A 27,374-nucleotide genomic window follows, 5' to 3' on the forward strand; every position below is an offset into this window, starting at 1 on the left:
GCTGATGCTCCTAAAAACCAAATAACAAACAAACAATGACTCTTCATAATTCATTAATGACTTTGCTCGCCATGCAGGTTGCCTGTCTTTGGATATTTTTCAGAAACTCAACCTCTTATTAAATGAAGTCTCCTTACTTGGACACAGTATTCCAAGTGAAGTCTTATAATTGTCTTGTACTTTTACAGTGGGATTATGACTTCCCCTATAGGTTATTGTTCAGTAAATCACTGATAGGACACATGGGCTTTCCTGGTCCCCAGTATCATTACTCTCAGATCCTTTTTTTTTTCCTTCTATTACTGTTTATAATTAAACCCCACCAAGTGTATAAGTTAATTTGGGATTGCTATTCTCCATGTGTAAGACCTTACATTTTTTGCATTAAAATATAGCTGTCATTTTGCTGACCATTCTGGAAGCCTGTCCAAGTTATCCTGAAGGAACACTGCTTGGAACACTCTTTCAATCTTTACATGTTCTTCAAATTTTGATATTGTGTCCTCTATCCCTTTGTCAATATTGTTTGAAATCATTTTCCAATCTGAAGAATATTCATTAATCACAATCTCCTGCCCTGCAGCCACTCTGCAATATATCTTAGAATCTTGTCCATAATTCCAACATGTTTTTCAGTTTATACAGTAGCTTCTCATGAGGGACTGATTCAAATGCCTTGCTGAAATCCAAATAAATTATGTCAAAATGATTCTCATTCTCTATGTCCATTTCATGAGTAAATGTGTCAAAAGTTAACAAGGTTGTTAAACATAATTTTCCCTTAGCAAAACCATGTTGTGTCCTTCAGAATGTCTTTTACCTAAATGTCCCTGCATTTAGGTAAAAGACATTCTGATTATGTGGGATACATACCTTGGCAACCAGACACCTTAAAGGTGACCTGACTGAGGTATAAGACTGAGATGGGATAGTAAATCTTAATGATTGTCCGAGATTTCCCTTCCACTGAAGTCACACTAACCAGTATGTAATTATCAAATTCACTTTTAGAACTGCGTTTTTGTGTCAGCGGTACATTGGCACTTCTCCAATCCAAAGACATCTTTCCCTAGTCCAGTGATGCTCTCATAATTAACCTTATCAGTTCGGTCCACTTTCTGGCCACCTTCCTCAAACTTACCAGTACATGCCGTCAACTCTAGGAGCCTTACTTGCATTTAGGCTTGAAAATTTTTTTGATAATCATCTATAATTTTAATTTTGAAATCACTGACTTTGTGTCTCGGTCTAACTTGCACAGCCTCTCCTCACCTTGAAAGGTCTTTCGTCAGTAAAGATCAATGCAAATACCTATTCAAGTCAATGCATGAGAGTCTGATCTGATTAAATTTTTTTCCTTTGTATTCATATATATGAAAAACACCTTGTCCCCATTCTTTGCTCTTTTAGCTAGTGCTTTCTTGTATGCAGCCATTCCTGCCCTAACCCTTTTTTTTTTTTTTTTTTTTTTTGGAGAGTTACAGATTGGCTTGTAGCTGTTTTAGGATTTGGTACTTTTTTATCACTCTATAACTTTTCCATACCATCATTTTCTGCTCTTTTAGACTGGCCAGCACTGTATTCATCTATCTCAGCATGCTCCTCATGCTATATTTTCTTAATGCTGTATGTGCCTTCATGGCTTCCATGATTTTTGCTTTAAGGCATTTCATAATTTCAGTGTATCCACCCTCCCTCTGCAGACCTCCCGGTTGATAGATGCCACGGTGTATCTTAAACTGTCAGTTCCCTTTCCTGAAATTAAAACCTGTGCCTTTTAACTATTGCAACACATTTTTTCATCTTCCAGCTAACAACTGCATTATCACAACCTGCAGTGGTTTCCTGTATTGTGAGCTGTCTGATATCATCTGATGTGTGTAATGATCAGCTCTAGAATATTCTTACCCCTAGTATTTTCTCTAAATTCTGATACAAATAATCATGTAGGTTATTTAAAAATTTTGTTCCCTGCAGTGTTTGCCTCCCACTTCAGTCAATTAGGAACAAATTTAAATCGCCCATTATAAGACACTGACACTTGCTTGCTCGTTCCATCTGCACATAGACTCTCAACATATTCTTTGCAATCTTGCAGCCTGTAGATTACTCCCACAGTCTGACAGTCTTTTGCTAATGCCATTAATTAGTGCTCCTGGCAAGTACGCCCTGGTTCTAGCCTACTTATCTTTATTACAAAAAATGTTACTCTTTCCCTGACGATAGTCTCCCAATAAAATTCTGCATGTTCTATTGGATCTAGTATATAGTTTATTTTGTGAGCATCCACTGTATGCGATTTCCATCCCCCTCCAATCACAAGACAGGCTGTGTAGCTCTTGAAAGAAAAGTGGAACCTTGTTTTCTGAAATTTAATTAATCTTTTTTTTTTTTTTTTTTTAATTTATTTTCTTGCAGCCGGAAGCCCTTACTCTTTTGGGATGGAGATTGAGCAGGTCTTACATGGAATAACAACTCCAAGGGGTTCCTCCCCTTCTATCACACATGAGAGGAGGAACTGGCTAGTGACAGAAGCATGGTCAGTTGTATTTATTCTTGGGGAGGGGTCTGGTTTTCTCTTGAAAAGGTTGATTCAGAGGGGGGGGGATCTTCCCCAGTTCCCATCAGAATTATAGGAAGGGCTGGTTTGTATAACCTAGGCTTCCTTAGATTCCTTATTGTTTTTTTTTTTTTTTAATCACTTTGGATGTCGAAGATCTATCATGTCCTTCAAAAATGCAGTACTAGGCAATGTCACTCCTGTCTATATCCCCTTTACTCGTGGCCATGAAAAGCTGTTTCATGTATGTCTTTTCTAGTATATTTAATATAGGGGAATGGGGAGCACAGAATTTGTTCCTAGCATACCGTACTTTTCACTTTGTTCTCTCTCCCTTTCTCTGTCCCATTCTCATATTCCTATATGAGAATTTGAAAGTCAGGTGGGAGCGTTTGGGCACCCTTTCCCTGTCCTTCACATGGAGAATTCCTTAAATTTGGCAAATGATATTTGTATCATTCTCATCTTTAGTTTGTGGAAGTTGTGGTTTTTTTAAATGATACAGATAGTTTAAAGTTATGAGCTTAGCTCTCCGTGGCTCAGTTCCTGAGTGTTCTGAGCATCAGGTTTTGATAAACTTTGATGCATGTGGGTATTGAGACATATTGCAGGACCAACATGGTAGCTGTCTTCTCTCTGTGAACTTTGATGATGAAGCTGGAGTTCTTGATAGTCATAAATACATCTAAGAAGGGAATACTAGGAATACTATGTTATTCTTATGGTTCTGAGGTGAAGGAGATATTGGTGTCAGTATTATTGATATGGAACTTGTTTAGTTGTCAACATACTGAACCCACAGTTTAGCCGCTTGCGGGAAGTTGAAAATAGCAGTAGTTTCAAAATCTGCCATCAGTGCTTTTTTCAATTCCCACATATGCCTAAACTATAGATCCTGCATCAGTAAACATAGGGATGCTTGATATTATATCTGCAGTTAAGCAGTGTTATTAATGTTAGTATGTCTTAAATGTTTTAAATTCTCAAAACCATGCTCTTCAAATTTAAGAACAATAGAAAGCATAATAAGATTGCATGAAAAACCTTACCTCAAATTTTACATTTATTATTTTTCAGGCTAAAGAACAGCTGGAAGAAACTAAGAATCTCTATGAACTGATAAATAAAGAACTTCATGAAGAATTACCTGCCCTTTATGATAGGTATTGTAATTATTTTAAATTTTTATTCAGCAAAGTTTCTGCAGCATAATCTGTTTTACTTGTGTACTTTTTGCAGATATATTTTTTAGCCACTTAATTTTAAATTCAGTTATATGAGTATGTTATGACAAGTAAATTTATTATTTCTTTTTAAATAAAGAGCTGATTATTGGAATGGGTGTTGTTCCCTTCATAATAATTCGCTCCTGTCCATATCCCCTTTACTCGTGGCCATGAAAAGTTCTTTCGTGTATGTCTTTTCTAGTATATTTGATATAGGGGAATGGGGAGCACAGAATTTTATTCCAGTGATGCTGCCATTGCTAAAAACATTTTAAATTGACTTCAGATCACACACTTTCAATTTTTCATTCATTTTTGGAACTGACTTCTGTATCACATCCTTTTGAATATCTTCATGGTGACAAATATTCATCCTTTTTGGATGGATTTGATTTTTGAAGACAGCTGATCATTCATAGTCAACTCTGGCGAATGAGGTGGTTAGTCAAACTGGCAATAATCTTTTTGGTCAAAAATTGTTTCATGGACCGTGCACAGAGTGTAGGGTGTTTTCATGGCTAATATGCCAATCATTGTGTTACAGAGGATATCTCAATGATTGAATTTCCACGAAAACATGTACAATTCATTTCATAATTTTGATCATGAATTCTGCAGGAACACTGCCATTGATATCAAAGAATACATCAAAATTGTCAAATATTTTTGGTTTCTGTTCATTTCTAGGAATATATCAAAAAATCAAGTTTTCTTCTTTCAATCTAAATTTTAAAAAAAGTTAAATCTGAATTTAATTCTTCAGGATTTATCAGTTGTTTACCTGAATGAACCAAATCTCTGATCTTTTCAAAATTTTAGTGACCTTTTTAACAGTTGTGTTCCTCAAATAAGCACATAAAGAAAACTCTGAAGAGTCTCCTTAATGCCAGTAAGTTAGACCAGCCCTCTTTTAAGCACATCACCTCAAACAACTTGAAAGGGTTCAGGCATTGGGCTTGTGGGTGGCTAGATTTTGCTATTCAAATGCTATTTCACTCCCGTAAGTATTTTGATATATGCATTGCAGGGATGCAGGATTGAATACAGAATCCTAAATTCTGGAACAGAAGGGAAACTTGATTATCTACAAATTATTAACAGGATCAACAGAAACAGCAGCAGCCTCTCAGGAGTAAGCTCCATCAAGCCTTTTTAAAGCAACTTTTCTATCTATACCAGCTAGGATGGTAAGGGTGAAGTATTCATAATTCTCAACAAGTGCAACTACATCCATCCATTAATGTATATCAAAAGCAGTCGTGTGACTCAAATAAGCACATAAAGAAAACTCTGAAGAGCTTCCTTAATACCAGTAAGTTAGACCAGCTCTCTTTTAAACACATCACCTCAAACAACTTCTCGAAAGGGTTCAGGAATGGGGCAAGGTGCCTGGTGAAATTGGCAAAAAGATGGCTATGTGAAGGAAGATTTCGAATATATGGGAAACAAAACTAGGTAACTAGGCACCTTGGAGGAGACCTAATTGAGGTGTATAAGGCATATGAATGAGAGTAAAATTTTCACTGTTATAAATGATTCCAGCAATAGGGGCCATAAATTCAAATTGCATGGAGAGGGTTTAGAGTGGATTGTAGGAAGTTTTCTTTTAGCCAGCAAGTTGTTGATAATAAGAATAAGTTGCCCCAATGGGTGAGTGAAGATAACAGCTTGGGGGAGTTCAGTAGTCAGCTGGATAGGTGCCTATGCGAGGAGGGAGTCAAATGGGCATTTTATTTTGTTTATTTGTTTTATATATTATTTATTTATTTATTATTATTTTTTTTTAGCTGGTGTAGCAAAAGCTTGTGGCTTCCTCACAACATATGGCTAATACTAACTCAGAGCCTCATTTCATTTTTGGGAGTGTTAAGACTCACAACCCCAGTCATCCTATTATTACATTGCCACTTGTTGTTGACATCTGAGCAGTATTAGTATTGACTGTATAGTGCAAGGAAGCCAAAGGCTTTTGCATCACCAGCAAAAAAAAAAAAAAACCCTACATATGTGTCTGTTTTCTTTTGCTGCCTCTTTTAAGAAGATAAATGGAATCCATCCATTTACAAGGTGTGACAAAGTTCCCGGACTGGTGCTGTTGCTATCATGTTCAACAAGTTTGAAAGTAAACAGAAATGGTATGATCTTGTTCAAACTTTCTCTAACAGATGGTTGTACAGAGATTGTCCAGTAGGCTGATAGATTGCAAGTAACGACTAGTTTCATTAGTAGTGTTAATGTTCAGTGTCACAATTTTGCAATGGAGCAACAAACAGATATCAAATTTTGCTTTAAACATGGAAAATCTGCAACGTAAATATATGAAATGTTAAAACTTGTTTATGGTGACGAAACATTGTCATACCAGTTTGCTTGAATGTATAAGCATTTCAAAGGCAGATGTGAGAATGTTCGCAATGACCCAAGAAATGGGCATGCACCAACCTCTCACTGGCAACAGAGTTGGGAAACTGTGGCCAGAAATTGTCATTTGACCCTAAGAATGATGGCTTATGGTTCAATGTGAATAAGGAGATGATTTATCAAGGTCTGTGCAGCCTCGTGGATGAGCAGAAGCAAAGAAGACTCATCATGCGAAGGCTTCATCCAGACTTCTCAAAGACAGTCCTAATTTTCTTGACTGCATTAATGGAGATGAGTGTTGGGTGTTTTGGTGTGACGTAGAGACAAAGTGTCAGAGCATGTGGTGAACTTCAAAATCGTCACCAAGACCCAAAAAGTTTTGTTTACAGAAGTCCAGGATCAAGATGATGCTGATCATATGTTTCGATAAACAGGCTGTGATTCATTGGAGGTGCCTCCGTTGCCAGATGGGCAAGAGCAGCAGTGCGTAGCACACGCTTCTTGATTAGACCGGGGTTCGAGCCCGTGACCACCAAATACGGAGGATGCGGAAAGGTCAGGGAATGACCACCGCATATCCCCAGAGCAATATGGCCCTAGTTGCTAATGCTCCTAAAAACCAAATAACAAAAACAAAAACAAAAAGCAGATTCATCTGAAATTTGTACCTGAAAAGCAGAGGAGAGTCAATGGTGCATTCTAGATGTGATTACTTTTAATAAAATAAAAACATTTTTGTGCTCCTTCACTTGTGTTCTTATTGCACCACTCTGGGAACTTTATTGCCACACCTTATATATTAAGAGTAGTCAAAACTTTAGCTATAATACTTTATCTACTCAGAGAATCCTTAGATTGAGAGGAGGTTTTTATAAAGTGGAAATATGCAAATGTATCACATATTCACAAGGGTTTCACATAGGTTAAAATGAGTACTTGGAGAACTGTAAGTTTGACCATTGTATCAGGGAGAATAATGGAATCAGCACATGAGGAAGTAATGCACAATCACCTTAATTGGAGTGGAGGTATAAGGCAGTCACAGCATGGATTTGTTAAAAGGTCATACCTGACCAACATTATTAGCTACTGTGAGAATGTTGCAATGGAACTGGATGCAAAGAACAAATCTGACATCACATACATAGAAGGCCAACTGCTTTTCCTAGATTAATGTGCTAAGTGTGGTGCCACATGGGTTGAGTTCCTACTGTGTTTTTTTTTTTTTATTTTTTATATTTATTAAAAATAAAAACACCACTGGAGGTGTTTTTATTTTTAATAAAAACACCTTCAGTGGTGTTTTTTATTAAAAAACACCACTGGAGGTGTATTAGTGCAATATTAGTGCAGGCATTTCAGGTTTGATGTCTGTTTGTTGATAATACAAAGATGAGCAGAGTGGTTATTGACAGTAATCAGGGTATGCTACTTCAACAAGACCTAAATAAATTAGACAGATATGTTGAAGAGTTGCAGTTGAGGTTAAACATTGATAAATGTAAGGTACTGCACATGGGTAGCAGTAATTAATGTACCAACTGTTGTGGTACCACACTCAGGGTAGGGGAAAGATTGCAGGAAGTATTAAAAGAATAAATAACTAGATTGTATGTGTAGCTTAGCTTAATTTTCAGCACTCACCTCATAGTAATCCACTTAGCTTAGCCAGCTAAGCGGATTACCATGAGGTGAGTGCTGAAAATTAAGCTAAGATATACATACGATCTAGTTATTACATTACAGCATATAAGAACTCCTTAAAAAATCAAGAAGAATAAATAACATAAGGGGAATATGAACCTTTAATAGTTCATATCTTTTAGTCATTGTATAGTAAAAAAAAAAATTGCTTTAATTTTAGTTTTTCTTGTAATGCAGATGTTAGAGTTGTCCTTGGCACCTACATTATATCTGTGTTGCACTATATTATATTAAGGTCCAGTTGTGCTGTCATTTTTTTTTATTAAAGTTTTGATCTAAACTTGCAACATTTGCCCTTTCATTTATATTAGGTAATTTTTTAAATTTAATTTAATAATTTAAATTAAGCATAGAATAGTATATTGTGTTCCAGTTGATATGGCCACAGGAGTAGGTTGAGTTGTGGAATATTTTAATCCTAATTTCCCCAGTGTTTAACGTTCCCGGTTGTCCATTGACATTTTGGCACTATCATAAACCTGAAGAGAACCTGTACTTATTATAATAGTTAATCTGAGTTTCCCTTGGGTTAGCGTAAAAGGAAGGAAGTTCATACCGAGTCAGATCTCACTTCATTTAATTTACATGTGTAATCTTGTTAATATAACTTTAAATATTAGATATGTTTAAGTGATTCCAGTCTAATTTTCTTATGACAAGATTTCAAAAAAGGATATAGAATTAAATCCATCAGGACATTAAGGGGGAAATTGTGTTGAGGTAGAGTTTATATTTGCATACAACACATTGTTTTACAAATACAGTAAATTCTACTTCACAAAGTATAATAAAAAAAAATTGTTTAATTGTTTTTCTGCCACTTTAGTATTATCACTTGTATATGTATTTTCAAAAGAGAATATCACTTGTGTGAAATCTAGTGTATAGAAAAAGTATGCCAACATTTCTACTTAAAACAGAATATCTTTAGCTATGCCATTGTTCCAGCTGAAATTTTGAATATCTCTGATTACAGTATTAGATTAAATTCTACGTTAGTGTTGAAAAATATTTTATTTAACTTGGGTATGTATATTCCCCCCCCCCCCCCCCCCAATATAAGTGAGTGTATGGGTGTTCATTGTCTTTTCAGGGATGTTGATTCCATCCCATGTCCTAGAAAAAATTGTTGCCTAAGGTAATGGTTTTTTTTTTTTTTTTAAATAATAAACAGTTATAAATAGTATGTGATGAACATACATAGTGTTTCATTGATTTTTTTTTTTTTTTTTTGTTTCAGTCGTATTCCTTTTATTGCTTCCCACCTTCAGACACTGTTTTTATCTGAATCAGATTTTCACAGTGAAAATTTGAAAATATATTCTCAACTGAGTGAGTTAATGGAAAATCTTGCAGCAGAAAGCTCAAAAGGACCATACATTTTACCAAATTCAAGTGTGCAGCTTCCAAAAATAAGGTAAAGGATATTTTCCCCCTTTGAATATATATAGTCTTCAAATTTAAGGTGATATCTAATATTAAAATAAATTAACCATATTTATTAATGCTTGGTATGCTTGTTTTACATTGAGTATAATGTACTGTAGTATTTTAATTAGTATGCATTATATACCTGCCAGAAGATTCTTAGAAGAAAAAAATTTTCTGTAAAATGCATATTTTTCCTGGAAGATTGATATGATGGTTTTTCTTTTTTTATGGCCCCTGGCATGAGCCAGTTGGGCCCATATAGAAAGCTGGTTTTGCACTGCACTACACTGAAATAAATTATTTTAGAAGAGCTGACAAAAATATATTAAAACTTTCTTTATCTTTCTCCTATGACAAAGGTTGTTGATTTGTGAAATACAATATGAAAGGATAAAAAGTAGAATAAAGGATTGTTTTCTGCTGGGACCCCAACTTGTCACATCTCAATGTCTGCAAAAATCCAAGGGATGTAGCAATTCAGTAATTTTAAACCCACCACAGGTTTGAAAGGCTAATTTGGCCCTATATTATGCAAAGTGCTTTACTGGTGGAGACTGAAGAACTGAAGGCAGTCTTGGAAGAACTCCATCAATGAATGAATTCACCATTCTCTTGGTGGAAATCATAAATCTTTTTTTGTAAGCCAGAAATAAACACTGGTGATTTTGACAGCAGCTCAAGATCAATTGTTGACCAGTATCCTCTCCAAGCACAGTTTTATGATTAAAGTCAATTTTATGATATTGTGTGTGTGTGTGTGTGTGTGTGTGTGTGTGTGTGTGTGTGTGTGTGTGTGTGTGTGTGTGTGTGTGTGTGTGAAAACCCCAAACACGAAGGGTATCAAAACCTATAGTACTTAGTACCGTGCATGGGTTGAAGGAGAAGTATGGGGGAGGGGGGGGTGTGCCAGAAACTTTGCTCTAGAGATTAAACATGGGTTTCAAGCCTACAATAAGCAAAGTGGTGGTATTTCACCGGTTGATGAAAGTCATCTACCACCATTGTGTGTGTGTCCTGATCTTTATGTTTAACTTGTATACCAAGCCATGTTTGATTTGATTTTCTTCAAGTAGTTTTTCGTGTCTGCTATGATAAGATGATTGCAAACTATTGATGGCTACAAACTGTTCACTGTTTTTTGGCTATATTTACAAAATAACAATCATTGTTAAGTAATAGTTTATAATGCTAACCTTGGCCTGCTCGATTGTTCAAAAATTCATTGTTTGCAACTTTTTGGCCACATATTGTACTGAATTCCTTGATGTACGAGCAAAGAGCTACTTCAACTAGGCTTTTTACATGCTTTTAGCAAAATAATCACACTTCAAAACATTTCATGACAAATTGATTTTCCACCCATGACCTCACTGCTGCTGGTAAATTACAATGCAACAAGCACTATTTATGTGGATTGGTAACACAAGATTTAACATCGCGAACACCTCCACTGAAAGGTTCCAGATATTTTTAGAGATTTTTCTCAGTATTTCTAAGTCTGAGAATCACTGTAATCATCAACTTGCAACAGAATTCTACATTTTAGGGTGTTTTCCATAACTACATAAGTGATATCTCATTCTATATATAATTAAACTATAAGAATAAAGGTTACTGAGGAGTCTGAGGCTATTGAATAAGGGGAAACCAACTAGATTCCTCACCCAGTGTCCACTTTCCATCTACTAGTTATGTAACTCCCTACTAGTATAGTTAGTAGGGAGCTAACTATATGTCTACTAAATGAATTAGGCTGGTCTCCCATTAAGCTGATCAGATTGGATAACTTATAGGCTGAAAACTTATTACTATAATAGGGAAAAAAACAGTAGAGACATTGTTGGGATATCACGCTAGTCAGTTCCAGTAGCACTAAATATTCTTTAGAAGCTTAAATAATGAAGAAATTGAAAAAGAAGAAGAACTAGGTCATTATGATACAAAAATAATTAGCAAAAACTAAGAGAATGAATATTGGATGCTGCAGTTCAAAATTAATTTATTCTGAAAGAAACATACAATGGAAGAAAGTTTAATTGCTAGGAAGATTATTCATACAGACAAAATTTAATATGGAAACTTGGGTGATGAAATTTGTTTGTGCATATGGTACAGTTGAAGGTTCAAAAGATGAAAGAGAAGTGTTCTAACACAGAGCTTCCCAACCGGTGTGTCACAGCACACTAGTGTGCCACAGAAAGATTACTGGTGTGCTGCAAGAGATGTAATTTTATCAAATTTTCATATAGTTAGGGAAGGAATAGGAAACAGTGAATTCAACCTGCAATAAGATAATAGAAGAAGGAATGAAAAAACCAGGAAAAGAAAATAGACCAGATACAATCCCTCAAGTCCACCTGAACCAAAATCTTTGTTGAAAGTATGAAAATCACATTTTCTTTCTCTTTTTATATTTCCTCTTTTTTTTTTTTAACTTAAATTTAAAAACTATTATTTGAATGCAAGAAAAATTTCTAAAATTTTTCTCTTATCTTTTATAAAAATCATATTTTTTATATGAAAATAGTTCAGTATCATGCTTAAACACAAAAGAATGAGATTTTACTTACTTTAGTCGCAATTTGTTTTTTGTTTTGCTTATTGTTTTTTTTTGTATAATAAGTTAGTGCTTACTTTTAGAAATAAAAGTAAGCACTGACTTATTATACATATATCTTTTCAGTATAAAAATGTTAAAGCTGGTCCAAAATAATAGCACACGCTCTTTGAGTAGACCGGGGTTCAAGCCCCTGAATGCTGAATACAGTTGATCTGCCAACCCGCACTGGACAGCGTGGCAGATTATGGTCCATTTCCCTCAGCATGAATTGTTGAGGAGGCTTCCATCCTGCAGTGGGTTGATAATGGCTGCACTTTACCTTTCTTAGAAATAAAAATCAATGTTTATATCTAAAAACAAATAATTATTAAAATTAATTAAATTGTTTCATTAAGTACTTTATATTTAACCAAATTTATTTTTTGTGGATATTTATTTTCCACCTCATAATGGAAAACTTTTTGAAGAGAACCAGAAAGTTGTCAGTTTCGTGGGACAAACAATGTAGTCCAAAGAAAAAGACAAAGCCAGTATTTAGGCAATATAATGAGTAATATATCAAATATGGATTTGTATGCTCCGATAATTCGTCTCTTCCTCAATCCATATGTCTTATTTGCCTAGAAAAATGAACCAATGGTCCCAAGTAAACTATGCTGGCAGCTTACCACGAAACATCCATAGTGTACAGAAAAAGATTTGAATTTTTTTAAGTGTCTTCAAATCCAAAATAGGAAGCAAAGTTGTTTTATGAATTTGATTGCAATAGTATCAAATTCGTATCAGTTATAAGGTCGCCCAATTGGTGGCCAAATCCAAAATGCCTCATACAATTGCAGAATCGCTTATTTTACTTGCCTGCATTGAAATGAAATTGTTAACACTATGCTTGGGACAAAAGAAGCAAAGGAGCAAATTGAAGCAAAGAAGCAAATTGAAAAAGTGCCACTTTCGAATAACACTATCAGTAAATAAATAAATAAATTTTCTGTTTATACTCCGGGACGACCAAATGGTCAGAGGAGTTTACAAGATACAAAGAATACAAGAAACAGCACCGTATTCAGCAGTCACGGGCTTGAACCCCGGTCACTCAAGGCACGTGTACTTATGCACCCGCGCGCCTGACCACTAGGCTACGGCGGCCTATTAGATGCATTCAAGATATATCAGATGACATCGAAACAAAATTAATTCAGAAAATTATCGAATCAAAAATTTTCATTGCAAATTGATGAATCTACAGACATTAGTAACTGTGCTCACTTAATAGCACTAGTTAGAATTATTGAAGAGAAATGCTTTAAAGAATGTTATCCGTTCTGCAAAGAACTGCCAAATCACACTACTGGGGATGAAATATTCAAAGTAGTAAATGAATACGTTGAGACAAATAATATATTATGGAAAAATTGCTTAAGCTTGTGTACTGATGGTGTAGCTGCAATGACCAGAAGAGTTAAAGGTTTTACATCAAGACCTTGTTCTGAAAACCCAGAAATTCAGGTTATACATTGTTTTATTCACAGAGATGCTCTCATATCTAAAAGTTTGCCTGTGGGCCTGAATTCCACATTACACAATGTTATTAAGATGGTGAATTTAATAAAATCCAAGCCATTAAAGTCGCATTTGTTTTCGGCTTTGTGTGAATAAATGGGATCAGAATACCACTCTCTACTATTTCACACTAAAGTACATTGGCTGTCCAAAGGAAGAGTTTTATCAAGAGTTTGAGATAAAAGAACAGCTGAAATTTTATTTTTTTTATGAATAATTCTTACTTTTCTGATTTAATGGAGGATAGTTATTGGCTCCAAAAACTAGCTTACCTAACTGATGTTTTTGAGCACCTGAATCAGCAACTCGAAAATTGCAAGCATCACATGAAAACATACTAACGTGTACAGACAGTTTTTGGATTCAAAGAAAAAAAACTCAACTTTGGAAAAGTGAGGTTAAAAACGGATCACTAATGATGTTTAATCGGTGTTATAATTTAAATCCTAAAGAAGAATTACTGTGATTAGTAGAGCAACATTTGTGTTTGCTTGAGGAAAAACTTCACTATTTTGAAATACTTTATGTAAAAAAATTTGATTGGATTTGAAATCCATTCGCATTATCCCTAGAAATTCCAGCATTACATTTATGAACAAAAGAAAAAGATGAGCTGTTTGATTTAAGAAATGATCGCACCCTTCAAGTACAAATTAAAGACATAGAGTTATCTGAATTTTGGTTAATGGTGAGAAAGGAGTTTCCTTCAATTGGAGAAAAAAGCAATCGACACTCTTCTTCCATTTGCTACCACCTATTTGTGCAAACAAAGTTTCTCGCCAATGGTGACTATCAAGAATTTGAAGAGATCTTCATTAAAAAGTCTGGATCAGGAGTTACGTGCAGCCATTTCAAGAATAAAACCTGATATGAAAATGTTATGCTCATAGAAGGAAGCTCAAGTTTCTCATTAAAAAAATTTTAAAAGATTTTATTTTGAAGTTTTGTATGAATTTAGTATTAAATATTTAATATCTTCCGTAGTACAGGCTGGCCTCGATTAACGCGATTAATTTGTCCCTCAAACGCATCGCGCAAAACGGAAACACGTTAATCGAATATAATAATAGTCAATAGGAAAAATTATAATTGGTCCTTGACCTTCTGGAATGTCTATAAAGAATTTTACAAATACCTTTTAAATAATTTTTAACTGTATATAATGTAAAATATAATGAAAATAATTATGGAATTAAATGTGTATTGCATAAAACAACGGTTCCCAAACTGTGTGCGGCGGAATATTTTAAATATTTTTAAACTCAGCGATACTCAACATGTTGAAACTTTGAACTAGTGGTAGTTCAAAGTTTCAACATTTCTTATTAAGTTGTTTGGACCTAACTACTAAATGGAACTGTTAGGTATTTCTTTTGGTCTGGGTGCACCGTGAAAAAATTACTGAGACACTAAGGGCGCTGTGAACCGAGAAAGTTTGGGAACCTCTGACATAAAATACACAATGAAGAAATGACTGTTGCGGAAATATTTGAACAGCATTGACTTTCTCTTTTCATCTGGCGAAATAAATGTTGCAGTGAACCTAAAACCTTTTGTTTGAGATTCTCTGCGATACGAAAGATTTCATCAAGTTCTTTTACCGTTATCTCCTGCACGGTAACATTTTCATCTCGCTCATTTAAAAATTTGAATTTTTAAATGCAAGTCTGCATTGACTTTATTAGCGGGAGGCAAACGAGTAACACGTCTTCTTCTGATGGTTGATGGAAGACACTGAGGCGGGCAGCAGGCAAATGTTTGTTTATTGCCTGTCCAACACGCAGTAAGCTTAACGCATGATTCAAATCTTTTTCATCTATCGCATAAAAAAAAAAAAAAAAAGGTCACGTTAACTGGAAATTTGCATCATGTAAAGTGAAAAGTGGTATGATTTTTTTCAAATAGTGGTAACTGAAAAATGCGTTAACTGAACTCGCGTTATGTGAGGCCTGGCTGTATTTATATTTCACTTTTCTTATCATAACTACATATAATATAACGCAAATGTAATACATTTTTTCATAAAGACCTTATGGACACCTCAAAATCTGCTCCAGTTTATCTCTGTGCCATACAAAAATATAAGTTCCTAAGTGTGGTGCAAAAAAGGTTGGGAAGCACTGCTTTAACATATAGAGCAGTAGAAACTCACAAAGAAACTAAAATGAGAAAGTAGTCTAGTGAGTTAAAGGCAGCAAATGCTATACCTAAGCAAAGCATGGACAATAAATCAAGATGTGATAAAGAAAGTGAGGGAGATAGAAGAATAACTAATAAAATATGCATAATAAGAAATAAATATAGGTAGTGCCCAACTTTATGAGTTAATTCGTTCCTAGTGCAAGCTCATAAAGCTGGAATTTTTTCCCCATAGACATAATGTTAAAAATAGGGGTTGAGTTCCCAACAATGAAATTTCACCGTAGTAATGTTAAATAAAAGTCAACAAAACAATGATTTATTTATCCAAAGAAATGAAAACAGTCTTTAAAATCAAGAAAATTATAATAATAAAGAAATTATTTATGTCATGCAGATGTTAAAGAATGTTTATTCATCATTGACTAAATGCACACTTGTTGATGGTTCTTCACTCATTGTTGACTCGGCACTTGTTGGTTTGTTGGAAGCACAAGGAGTCATGTTCTTCTTTGGAAATCTTCAAGAGTTGTGTGTTTCCAAGATGACAGTCTTCTCTTTTCTTTAGAAATTTCACGATAGCATTTTTTTTTTAAATCTGTAGCAACTTTTCTAGTGCTCACAAAATTTGAATCTTGTGACTCAAAATCTCAATTGCTTTTTCTATGTGTTAAAGCTTTATCAAGCCCCTTGAGAGTAAAAGAATGAACAGGAGTTTCATCTATTAAATCATTTTTCTCAGCTTCTTCACATTTTGCCATTTCAAGGTGGTCTTGATTTGTGAACTCTCTGTTGTGCGTTTGAAGCAGATCAGTGACGTTAGTTATAGAAACTTCAAGCTGCAGTTAGTTACCAATGTTAACAACCGCTTCTATTTAATTTTGTACGATCTCTGCTGGTTCTGGTTCTTGAAATATATATATATATATATTTTTAATGGTTTTGGTACAAAAATTTCAAACAAGAACCTGTCGTGACATATCACCATCTTTGCTTTTTGTAAAATTGATGGTGGTTCTAATTATTTGGCTTCTTGTTTGAAGAGTGGCATAGTACTGGTTAAGTGCCAACACTGTGTTTGTTCACAGTTTTAGTTATTGTTGTTCTTCTCCTACAAGGGGAGTCCAGAAAAGATTTGTATTCACACTAAAGTAGTTGTGATAGAAATAAAATTCTTTTTGTTTGATGCATTGAAGTCTCTTTAGCAACACGAATTTTGGTTTCGATCTGACAGTTCATTTTTTTCTTTTGCAATGCTGAATGAAGTGTCACAATGGATAAAGTGGAATACAGATCAGTGATTCAGTTCCTCTTTCTGCAAGGGAAAAACCTAAATGATTGCTATTTATGGAAAAAATTGCCCAAGTTATTGTTGCACATTGGTATAAACATTTTAAATGTGGAAGAACCTCAGTGCATGATGAAGAAATACCAGGATGCATAGCAATTGCTGTAACAGGAGAGTGTTGAAAAAAATTGAGACATTAATCCTGGACTATCGCCTTATTAGCATCAAAGAACGAGCTGAAGAGCTCCAAATTAGTGTAGGATTTGTGGAGAATATCATTCATGAACAGCTGCATATGGATAAAGTGTCTGCTAGATGAGTTTCCAGACTTCTGACTCCTTTCCAGAAGAAGAAGGAAAGGGCACAATTTACATATGAATATTGTTGATGTGCCAGGAAAAGTAAGAGGAGTTTTTTCATGGCTAGTCACCATGGACGAAACTTGGATCCATCATTATGATCCCAAAATTAATGTCAAAACAATGGAATCATGTGGAAAAACCCTTCCCCCCCCCCCAAAAAAATAGGCAAAGGTGCAAACAAATGCTCACAATGCGATGCCATCAGTTTTTGCGATCAGGATTGTGTAATACTAACAGATTACCTTCAAAAGGGCTGTACAGTCAGTCCTCGTATTGCACGATAATCGTGTTCTTAGAAACCCTCGTGCAATATAAACAACAGGCCCTATGGGAAAAATAGGGTTAGGTGCCGACCACCCAAGAATGAACGCACATTTGTAACCAAAACATTACCAAACACCATAAATTATCATAATAAAATATTGCTAATGCTTTTGCTTCTGTCGTAAGCAAACTTGTTTTTTGTTTGATTTTCTATCCAAACAGATGACATCGTTTCATCTCTTCCAATTCTTTGTGTCGTGATCTAATTACACTTTGAGTTGTTCCTGCCATGAAAGTTGTTTTTATGTTCTCTGCATTCTTTCTAATTCTCGGCGTTGCCTCATTTAGGCCTGTAGCATGTACAAAATCACATGGTCTTTCATTTCACTCAAAGCGTTTCACAATTTTATATTTTTTCTCTATCGACAGAGGGGGACTGGCCATAAGCCTTACCGGAGAAACCCCGGTGGGCCGGAGGCTGGTGTGAACCACAGCATGAGGCACACAGCATGTGAACCACAGCATAAACCACAGCATGAGGCAACTACAAATTTTCCCGGATAAGAATTTTTGATCCAGTCCGCCTCTGTTTATTGATATTGCTTTTCTTTTTCTCTCTGAATCTGTAGTATCTTCAGGATGCTTCCTTTTCACAACTTTTAAGTATTTTACTCATTTTTAAGAAATAAAGCATTTAGGGAATAAATTACAAAATGAGGAGGCATGCTTGATACACATAAACAAAGCTGTGCGTGTATAGCAACTGAATAAACAACACCGTAAAGGCAGAGATACACTATTAACACCTCACATTTTACTAAAGCACATTTTTGGGGGTTACTACCATAAAACAATAAAAACTATTTCCAGTTGCGTTTCTGCTAGTGGAATCTGTTATAAACTATTAGTAAACTCGATCTAATGGCATTTGTGATAATACCGATAGCTGGAATTGTGTGGGTTTTTACCTTATTATGGTGAAATGTGTTTCCCCTTCACTGATATAAAAAAAAAAAACAAATACATTTTCAGAATCTTCCCTTCATTTCTATCATGTTGCATTTAGTTGGTGATTCTGCATTCAACTGCTATTTCTTGTAAACACAAAGGCGAATTGTGCATAAGTGAATCCGGTTTGTGTTATATACGATATTGTTCCCCTATTTATAAATCGTGTATGATCGAATTTGTGTAGTGTAAACGTGCTATACAAGGACTGACTGTACTATGATGGCAAAGTATTATTCTAACCTCGTAAAACTGTGCTCTATAAAAGAAAACAGGTGGGGAAAGTTGCCAAACGGTGTGCACCTGCTACATGATAATGCCCCTACACATTCCTCACATCCTTCAGTGAGGTGTGCCCATGAATGTGGGTTTGAAATATTGCTGCATCCTGCTTATTTCCTTGACCTCGCACCCTCAGATTTCTTCTTGTTTCCTGACCTGAAGTCCTTTCTTCATGGAAAACACTTGCTGCGACGATGAAGTGATTTCTGCTGCCAAGTTGTGGTTTGAAGGAGGACACTCAGAGAACATCTACAAAACTGGCCTGTGGAAGTGTATTGAGAGGTGGCAAAAATGTGTCATTTTTGTCTGGTGATCGTTATCCCAGTTGTTTTTGAAAGGTTTAATATATGTTTTCACATAGTGAAAGATGACATTCTTTCATGATAGCTGCTACATTGCAGGGCAAGATATGTAGTTTTGAATTTCATGTGCTGTTGAAGCACATCAGATTTGATGTAAACTTGAAAATGGAAGTAACTGATAGTATTGGAAACAAATCCATTAAGAAAAGGTGAAATATTAGTATTTTTTATGCAGAATTTTAAAAAAAAACCCAAAACATTTTCCAGAAATTAAAAAGAAATTTGGGCACCTGACAAGCCACTACCACTGCTGAGCTAAGAATAGAGACCAGTGATCTGTATTCTTAAATCATCAGTGGTAGTAAGCAGCTGCTATTCTTACTAAGCTCACTTTTTTGGCCAAGTCTAAGCTGACGCCCATTACTTTTTGTTGAGTCCCTTGTGAAGTACCATGTTGATGTCCTCCAGGAACTTCTTTGACTGACTGCCAGTATCTCAGCTACTCTTGGGTCTGATAATGTGTTCTTGGAATGCCTATTGAAGCTGCTAGAAGGGAAACAAATTCAAATGGGTGCTGGACTTTGTTAGTACTGTTATTGTCACTCGTAAAGTTACTAATGTCTAGAATAATGAGAACAAGGTAAGTTAAAGAGCACTTTGAGGTCAGGAATAGGATGCATTAAATTCTTGATCGATATGTAATTTACTGTTATAAAACATATAGATTAAAATAATTACAGCTATAGATAAAAGCAATAAAATGTATCAATAATAAATCTGTTAAATATGCTGTATAGATAGTGGTTTTCAGCTTCTATGCTGGAGCCTTTAACCAAGAAAGGCTCCTAAACGATCATCATAATGCTACGAGACAGTCAACTTTCCCCAGTGAGTGGTGGTGGCCATACATTATTGGCAGGAAGGATGTAATTCCGATAGTTAATGGATGAAATGAAACAACTGTGTGAAGCTATCGAAGCAGTTACATTGAGAAACTTGTGTCATTCAGTTGTTTGCCACTGTAAATACTGCCTAGGAGCAAATGTTGGTTTGAGTGCATGCTAGTTCATCATGCACCACAAACCATTGCTTCTGTACATACCCAGTAATAACAGTTTCTGGGTTTTATAATTAACTTTGTATCCTAAAATGTGTTCACATATTTTTGGACACTATATTATTATACATTAATTACTTTTTAAATAATAACTGCATAATACTTTATAAACTAAATGAGAATATTAATATGTGAAATAATAATAATAAAAGTAGAAAATACATTTTTAAGAAGGAAGGAGGGAGGGAATGACAGAAATGTAATAGTTATAATGTGAAATAAATGATTCTTTGTTAATTTCGAAATACTCAGTCTTTTTATAACCTTGAAATATTTACAGTCAAGTTATTGTATCATCCAATGAAGACCTTGAAGACCATGTAAATAGAAATAATACCGAGACGAAATTTCAGGTTATTGCTGCAAATGGTGGTGAGTTAATTGTTTTCCCCTTTAAACAGGTTTTGTGGTTTTTTAGTTTGCATGTAATAATAAATGTGTATTGCTTTCATTTATGTTTTTAAGCACTTGCATGAAGTCCCTTATGATGTACCATGTTGATGTCCTCCAGGAACTTCTTTGACTGACTGCCAGCAGATTTCTTGTATAATTAGAATATTAGCAATAAACAAATATTGAGGTCTCACTGGATGACAAGGCAAATTATCATTAATTGTGTAGAGTTGCAAGAATTCATTAGATCATAATCTTATTATCAGGAAAAAAAATTATAGTGCATCAGTATAGTTTTGCTGACTAGCAGTACATACATACCATATTTTTATTTAAGACAATGATTCTTAACCTTTTGTTTTTGGCTTTTGTTCATTTTTGACAAGTTGGCAGTCCTCTCCCCAAAGTTATTCAGATTTAATTGTATATGCTTTAAGTATAAAAATTTAGTTTTTTGGGTTGCATATAGGCTAGTACAATTAGTCTTTATGGAAATATTCTTAAAACTTTTTTTTTTTATATTTTTTCCACTTGCCAGTGATTTTAATTCTCAAAACCAGTGGCATTAAGATAAAATAATACTCTTAAAGTGCCTCCCAGTATTGATTAACAGATTTATCTATATTTTTGTTAACTAGTTATTAATTTTTTTTTTTTTTTTTTTTTTGATTTGGTAGTTGTTGGCGCATCGGCTTCTGTGGCCATATTGCACCTCCCAAGGTTTTTGCAGTACTTTGATCCAAGCCCGAGGCGGGAATCGAACCCGCGACCTTTGGGTTGCCGGGCAGGTACTTTACCCACTCGGCTAGCCCGGTCGGCTACTAGTTATTAAGTCCTTTTCAGTAAAGATGGAAAAACTGCTGCTATGGTTTACCAATCATTGAAACCACAGAAATTTTTCCATCTCTTTATAAGGTGAGGTTATGTTCGTAAACTACATATTTACTCTTTGCTTGCATAATCATTGATTTAATTTGCACTGGCCTGTTCCAATTTAACAAAATCAGAGTCTATCTTCAATGTGTAGCTTAACAATTTCAGAAGTCAATTTCAAAAGTGTGTTTTGCTTTAATTCTCATGCTGTTAGTGACATTGAATAAAAATACATTCTTTGTGTGCATGCCATAACAGTTTCAGTAGTTTCTAAACTACAGAATAAGCAGTTTGGGCTTCCAGCCAAAATGCCAAAAAATAATTTGCTACTAAAATTTATGGAATTGTGAATCATCAATCAGTATTGCCCTTTTTTGTTGTATTATGAAAAGAACGTTCTATGTAGAAAAAATTTCAGATCAACCAACATGTGAAAATGATGTCACTTTATGACCAAGAAAGAAAAAGCAAGGAAAAATTGCCAGATCACTCTTAACCAAGCCATGTACTTCAAGAGAAGATAAAAGTAACTTTTCACAGGAGTTATGCTTTACCTCGGTAAGCAACAATGCTCCTTTCAACAAAATGAGCAATTCAGTCATCAAACAATTTTTTAAAAAACATATAAATCAAAATATTCCAGAAGAAGCTACTTTGACCTTGAGGAAGAATTATTTTATTAATATCATTTATGGCAAATGTTTCAAGGAAGCAAGCTTATATAGCATCAGCCAAAAAAAAAAAAAAAAAAAAAAACACTAACTGCCTTAATGTCCATCCCTTTTAACAATTCATCTAATTCTTCCTTAAATTTATTCAAATTATTGATCTCCTCAATTCCAAATGGAAGTTTGTTCCAACAATTCATCGCATTATGGCTGAAGCTAATTTTCTCATTTTATTCCTTTTCAATATAAATTTATGTATCCTTATGTGTGACATCTGAGCAAGGGCTAGGATGCCATCTTCATTTATCTTAAGGCCATAAATACATCAATCATGTCACTGCCGTAGGTGCCTAATTTCCAAATGCCACAATTTGTAGAACCGAAGTCTTTTGTTATACGAGTATCTTTTGTGTCCCTGACTAATCTTGTTGCTCTTTTCTACTGCACCTATTCCAACAGATCCACATCATTTCCTAAAATGAGACCTCCAGACCTGTGTGCAGTACTCAAGATGTGGCCTACCCATTGCATAATACAACTGGAGAAATCTCTTCATTGTCAGTGCCTGCAAAATTCTTGTATGTCATTGACAAAACACCATGAACTGTCCTAGCAGCCTGTCTTTTGTGCTCAGAGAACTTGATGTATGACTACACCATTTTTCCCAGATCTTTTTCATTCTACAGTACCCTGAGTATAGTACCACACATTTGATACATTAATTTGATTACTACTACCCATTTGCATAATCTTACATTTGTTAAAATTCAGTTGCCACTTCTCAGCCATGTGCCTAATTTTTCTCGATCTTTCCCAGGTTGGCCCACTGTAACAGCATAGTTCTGTTAATTTATGCTGATCTGATTAGGAGATCTGTTATTGCTATAATTTTATCAACTGTTTCTATTTTATCAAAGAACTGTTTATATCAAGGTGCCCCTTCATTGCTTCTTTGATCACTGACTCCATTGTTTCCACTGGAAAATAGAAGTCAAGCTTACAGGTCTGTAATTACTTCTCCCTTTGATCCAGTTTATGAATAGGTGAGACATTTAAACACCTCTAATCCAAAGGTGCTCTCTTAATTACGGCTAAAGGTTTACTTATATCTTTTGCTGCTGCTTTTAATACAAGTGGACACATTTGATCAGACACAAGTGCCTTATTTACTTTTAGCCTCGACAATTTCTCTTCCACTTTCCTTTCAATTATTTCAAAATCATTCAGCTCCCAGTTAAGTTTGTTTACTTCTGGTATGCCCATTCATAAACACTTCTTCCTTGTGAATATAGATGCACTATAATTTAGTTTGTTAGCATTCAGAACAGGATCATCAATAGTAAAGCCATTCATATCTAATGGACCAATATGATCCATTCCTTTCCTTCTAATGTTAACATGAACAAAGAATGCTTTGCTACTTTTCTTTTCCTTCCTAGCCAAAGACTTCTCGTAATCTGCCTTAGCCTGCCTAACTCCCTTTGTGACTTGATTGCAGACTAGTTTGTACTTACTATATGCAACTGTATGTTCCCGGATAATTTATAATCATCCCATACATTTTCTTCACTGTCACTAGTCTCATCACTTCATCTGTCATCCATTTAAGTTGACACCTTGAACAGTTTATTTGTTGATATGAAAAGCTTGGTATCTTGTACAATTACTTCCCTAAATGCTTCCCATTTTGAATTTGTAGTTGGTAACATTATCATTTGGTTCCACTGAAAAGAACTTAAACTGTCAAAGACCATTGTAGTCACCAGTAGGATAGTAAAATCCCTTCCCTTTACCCTTAATGGTAGTTACATCTTAATGTAAATACTACATCAATACACTGATTACTGCCATGGTTCTTTTAGCTGCAGGTTCTTAACACAAATAAAAGAAGAATCATTGCTGATAATCAGATAAGGAGTATTGCTTTCCCTTGTTGCTTCTCTAACATGCTGCTGTAGAAATCCCTACAATGTCCACATTTTATGGCCTAACCAATGCATACAAATTTATTTATTATACTCCTAACGTTAGTGTATAAGCAAGTATATACAAGGGATTTTTTTTTTTTTTTTTTGCTATTAGTAGCCTTAACACACATTACTTGTACAGGTAACCCCCATATAACACGGTACTTCTACAACACAGTTTCGCTCTAACACAATTGATAAATTGCGGCAATCCTCACATCACGGTACTTATATAACATGGTTTTGCTCTAACACGATTAGAGAATTATGGCAAACCTTGCATAACATGCTATTTTTGAGCTTTTGTGTGAGGAAAACCATGCTATTATGTTGGATGTAATTTTTGAACATTTCCATTCTTTTTTGTGAATCCCCATATTTTATTTTGTTGGGAAATCCCCATGTTAGGTTTTGTGCTATTGAACTTGTGCTTGTTTGAGACCATAAAAAAATTGACTTCGAAGCAGGCAGTTTGTGACTTTTAAGGTTTTTATAAGGTTATTTTGGCTTTTATTTGATTGTTTATAAATTTCTCCGGGTATGTATTACTAAACTTTGTTCTTAAGAACTGTATTAGAATAATTTCTTTGTTGTGAATTAAATTTGAGCCCTAAATTATGCCTAAGGAAAGTATAAAAACACTGCTCAAAAGAAACTTTATTTCTCTAGAATCAAAGATACAAATTTTGGATCATCTTAAAAAAGGGGAAAGGTATCATACGTTGCAAAAGGTTTAAATATAAATGAAGCAAAAATCCGAATCATAAAGAAAAATGAAGATCTTGCAGAATCTTTCATTTTCACAAATATGACACTTGTCCCAGAGCACCAATAATTGAGAAAATGGAAAAAGCACTCAGTATTTGGATTGACAATACCAGTAAAAAATGAATCTCAAATAGACGGCAATGTAATTAAACAAAAGGCACTAAACATTTATAACCGTTTAAAAGAAAATGGAGAATCTTCTGTTAACCCGGAGTTTGTAGCCAGTAAAGGTTGGTTTGAGTGATTTAAAAACCACTTCTCAATACATTCATATGTTATGTATTGAGAAGTGGTTCATAACAATACATAACATAATAATACACTCATAAGAATTCAAGGGGAAAGTGCATCAACTGATAATGAAGCTGTCAAGAAGTATGCAGAGGAATTTTAAAAAAATTATTGAAGAGCACGGATATGCACATCAAGTGTTCAATGCCAATGAGACAGGTCTTTGGTGGACAAAAATGCCCAAACAGAACATTTATTAAAAAAAAGAGAGAAAACTACACCAGGTTTTAAGGCATCAAAAGATCGGGTAACATTACTTATGTGCATTAACGCATCGGGAGATTACACGATAAAACTTATGCTAGTTTATAGATCCTGTAATTCTCATGCAATGAAAGGTGTAAATAAAAATATTACCGGTATATTGGAAAGCAAATAAAATTGCTCAAACTTAAATTTACAAAGATCTATCAAACAAAAGCAGACAAACCCAGATTACTGATTTTTTAAAGAGAGCACAAGATACATGAAATCTAGATACAGCAAAAGAAAGTTCAGAAGGTGAAGATATTCTGCAACAGAGAAAATGTTCTCGTTTGATTGTGCTTAGCAGCAACGAAGAGGAAGAAAATTAAATAAACGTATATCTGACATATATATGTATCACAGTTTGTAAGATGTTTGTTCAGTTATTACTATTTTTAATAAAATTTAAGTTTCTGATAGTTATAAAAAAGATGGTGTATTTTGGTTAGCTTTTGGAACGTAAATTTCCTTTTTGTACTGGTTCATAGTCTGTATAACACTGTTTTGCACTATGAGATTTTATAGGAACCTAACTACCATGTTATACGAGGGTTACTTGTAATTTCTTGTCTCGTGGAGGCTACTACAGACTTTGTAACCCTCTACACCTTGTTTTTCTGATTGATGTGTGCCACAGTAGAAGCAGCACGAGAATCAATTTGACCTCTTCCTTTGGCTGCTGTAAAATGATTTGGCAGTGTATTCTCCAATATAGCAGTTTTCGACCTGCCTCAGTGAATATTCTTGCATCCCTTCTATTTAAGTGTATCACATCCCTATAAAAATAGTCTCTGCTGTTAACAAGCACAGACTAAATTCTGCCTCTGGGACTGTTACTATTTTGTCTGATACACAATTGTAAGCTCTGTCATTGAATTGGGCAGATTCAAACTTGATGGGTCTCAATTTTAATTCCTCTGAGGGCATCAACCCTGTTCTTCAAGCTCAAATTCCCATCAGTACACTGAGTTGCCACTTAATTTGCTCACACTCTGCACTGAAACCATACACAGGCATCCCATTTGGTTGTATCATGACCATTCTAGACATACTGCAGATGTCAAACAAATAGCACGTTTATAAGGCCATGATTCCTAGGAGAACTGTCTTGAATTTCCTTGAATTTCCCCTCCCTCCAAGGCATATCACTAGTCTGGGGCATGATTTCCATTTAAATCCAAGTTAATTTGAGAATACTAAACTAAATGGAGAGATATCTAAATTCAGTAATAACACTACTCTAACACTACTAATTCACAGGTTAAGCAGCAATAATACATATTATGCTACCAAGTTTGTTATCTATATTATGCTATACACTTATATTTGTAATGTTATGAACTTAGTTTATAGCCTTAGTAAACACTTTTCTAATAGTAATTATTCCTGTGGAACTAAGAAATGGGATATGAAATAGTGACATGAAAATAAGTATGAAATCTCAGTGCAATTAACACTGACATATAGCAGCATATATCTGGTCCTTGAGGTTGTCACAGACATTCTCTCAGATATGCCAGACAAGCTGTACTTGCTACCTGGGAGTCTAAAACGCTGATGGAACTGATATTCGGGTGACACTCAAGTCAGGTGGACCCAATTTCGGCAACATCCGGACGGTCTGTGACAGCCAAATTTTCTGCTTGCACCTTCACGATGGTGGGACTGTTAGTAATCCTGGGTATAACCTCCATGCACAAGTACATGGTGGGTGACCACCCAGGGGTGAACCAACGTAAGCAGGGGTTGAGGTGTGGCGCCACACCACATGGAGGAATGCTGTCCCTCTATGTTACCAGGCAATACTAGGTGGTAGATGACTCTCATCAAGAGGTGAGAAACCACCACTTTGCTTATTGGAGGCTTCAAGTGGTGGAACCCATGTTTAGTCTCTAGAGCTAAGTTCCGGTCAACCCTTCCCTATCTCTTCCATCATGCAGTATGATTGATGACTTTTGAGGTTATGATGAACGTCGTGGCGAGATCAAATATTCCTTACATTTC

At 34.9% G+C, this 27,374-nt stretch overlaps 1 protein-coding gene across 1 annotated transcript in view; it reads left to right on the forward strand.

Moving 5' to 3' along the window:
- The window catches only part of LOC150090811 (myc box-dependent-interacting protein 1-like), a 250,695-nt gene that overhangs the window by 158,887 nt on the left and 64,434 nt on the right, over positions 1-27,374 (forward strand). Inside the window, exons 7-9 of the mRNA XM_090380153.1 lie at positions 3,638-3,723; positions 9,092-9,268; positions 20,445-20,536. Coding sequence (XP_090236279.1) covers positions 3,638-3,723; positions 9,092-9,268; positions 20,445-20,536 — 355 coding nt within the window. The remainder of the gene's footprint in view (positions 1-3,637; positions 3,724-9,091; positions 9,269-20,444; positions 20,537-27,374) is intronic.

The sequence above is a fragment of the Mastigoproctus giganteus genome, chromosome 1 (assembly GCF_048544385.1).
Source record: "Mastigoproctus giganteus isolate SK-2022 chromosome 1, ASM4854438v1, whole genome shotgun sequence".
Taxonomy (NCBI): Eukaryota; Metazoa; Arthropoda; class Arachnida; order Uropygi; family Thelyphonidae; genus Mastigoproctus; species Mastigoproctus giganteus.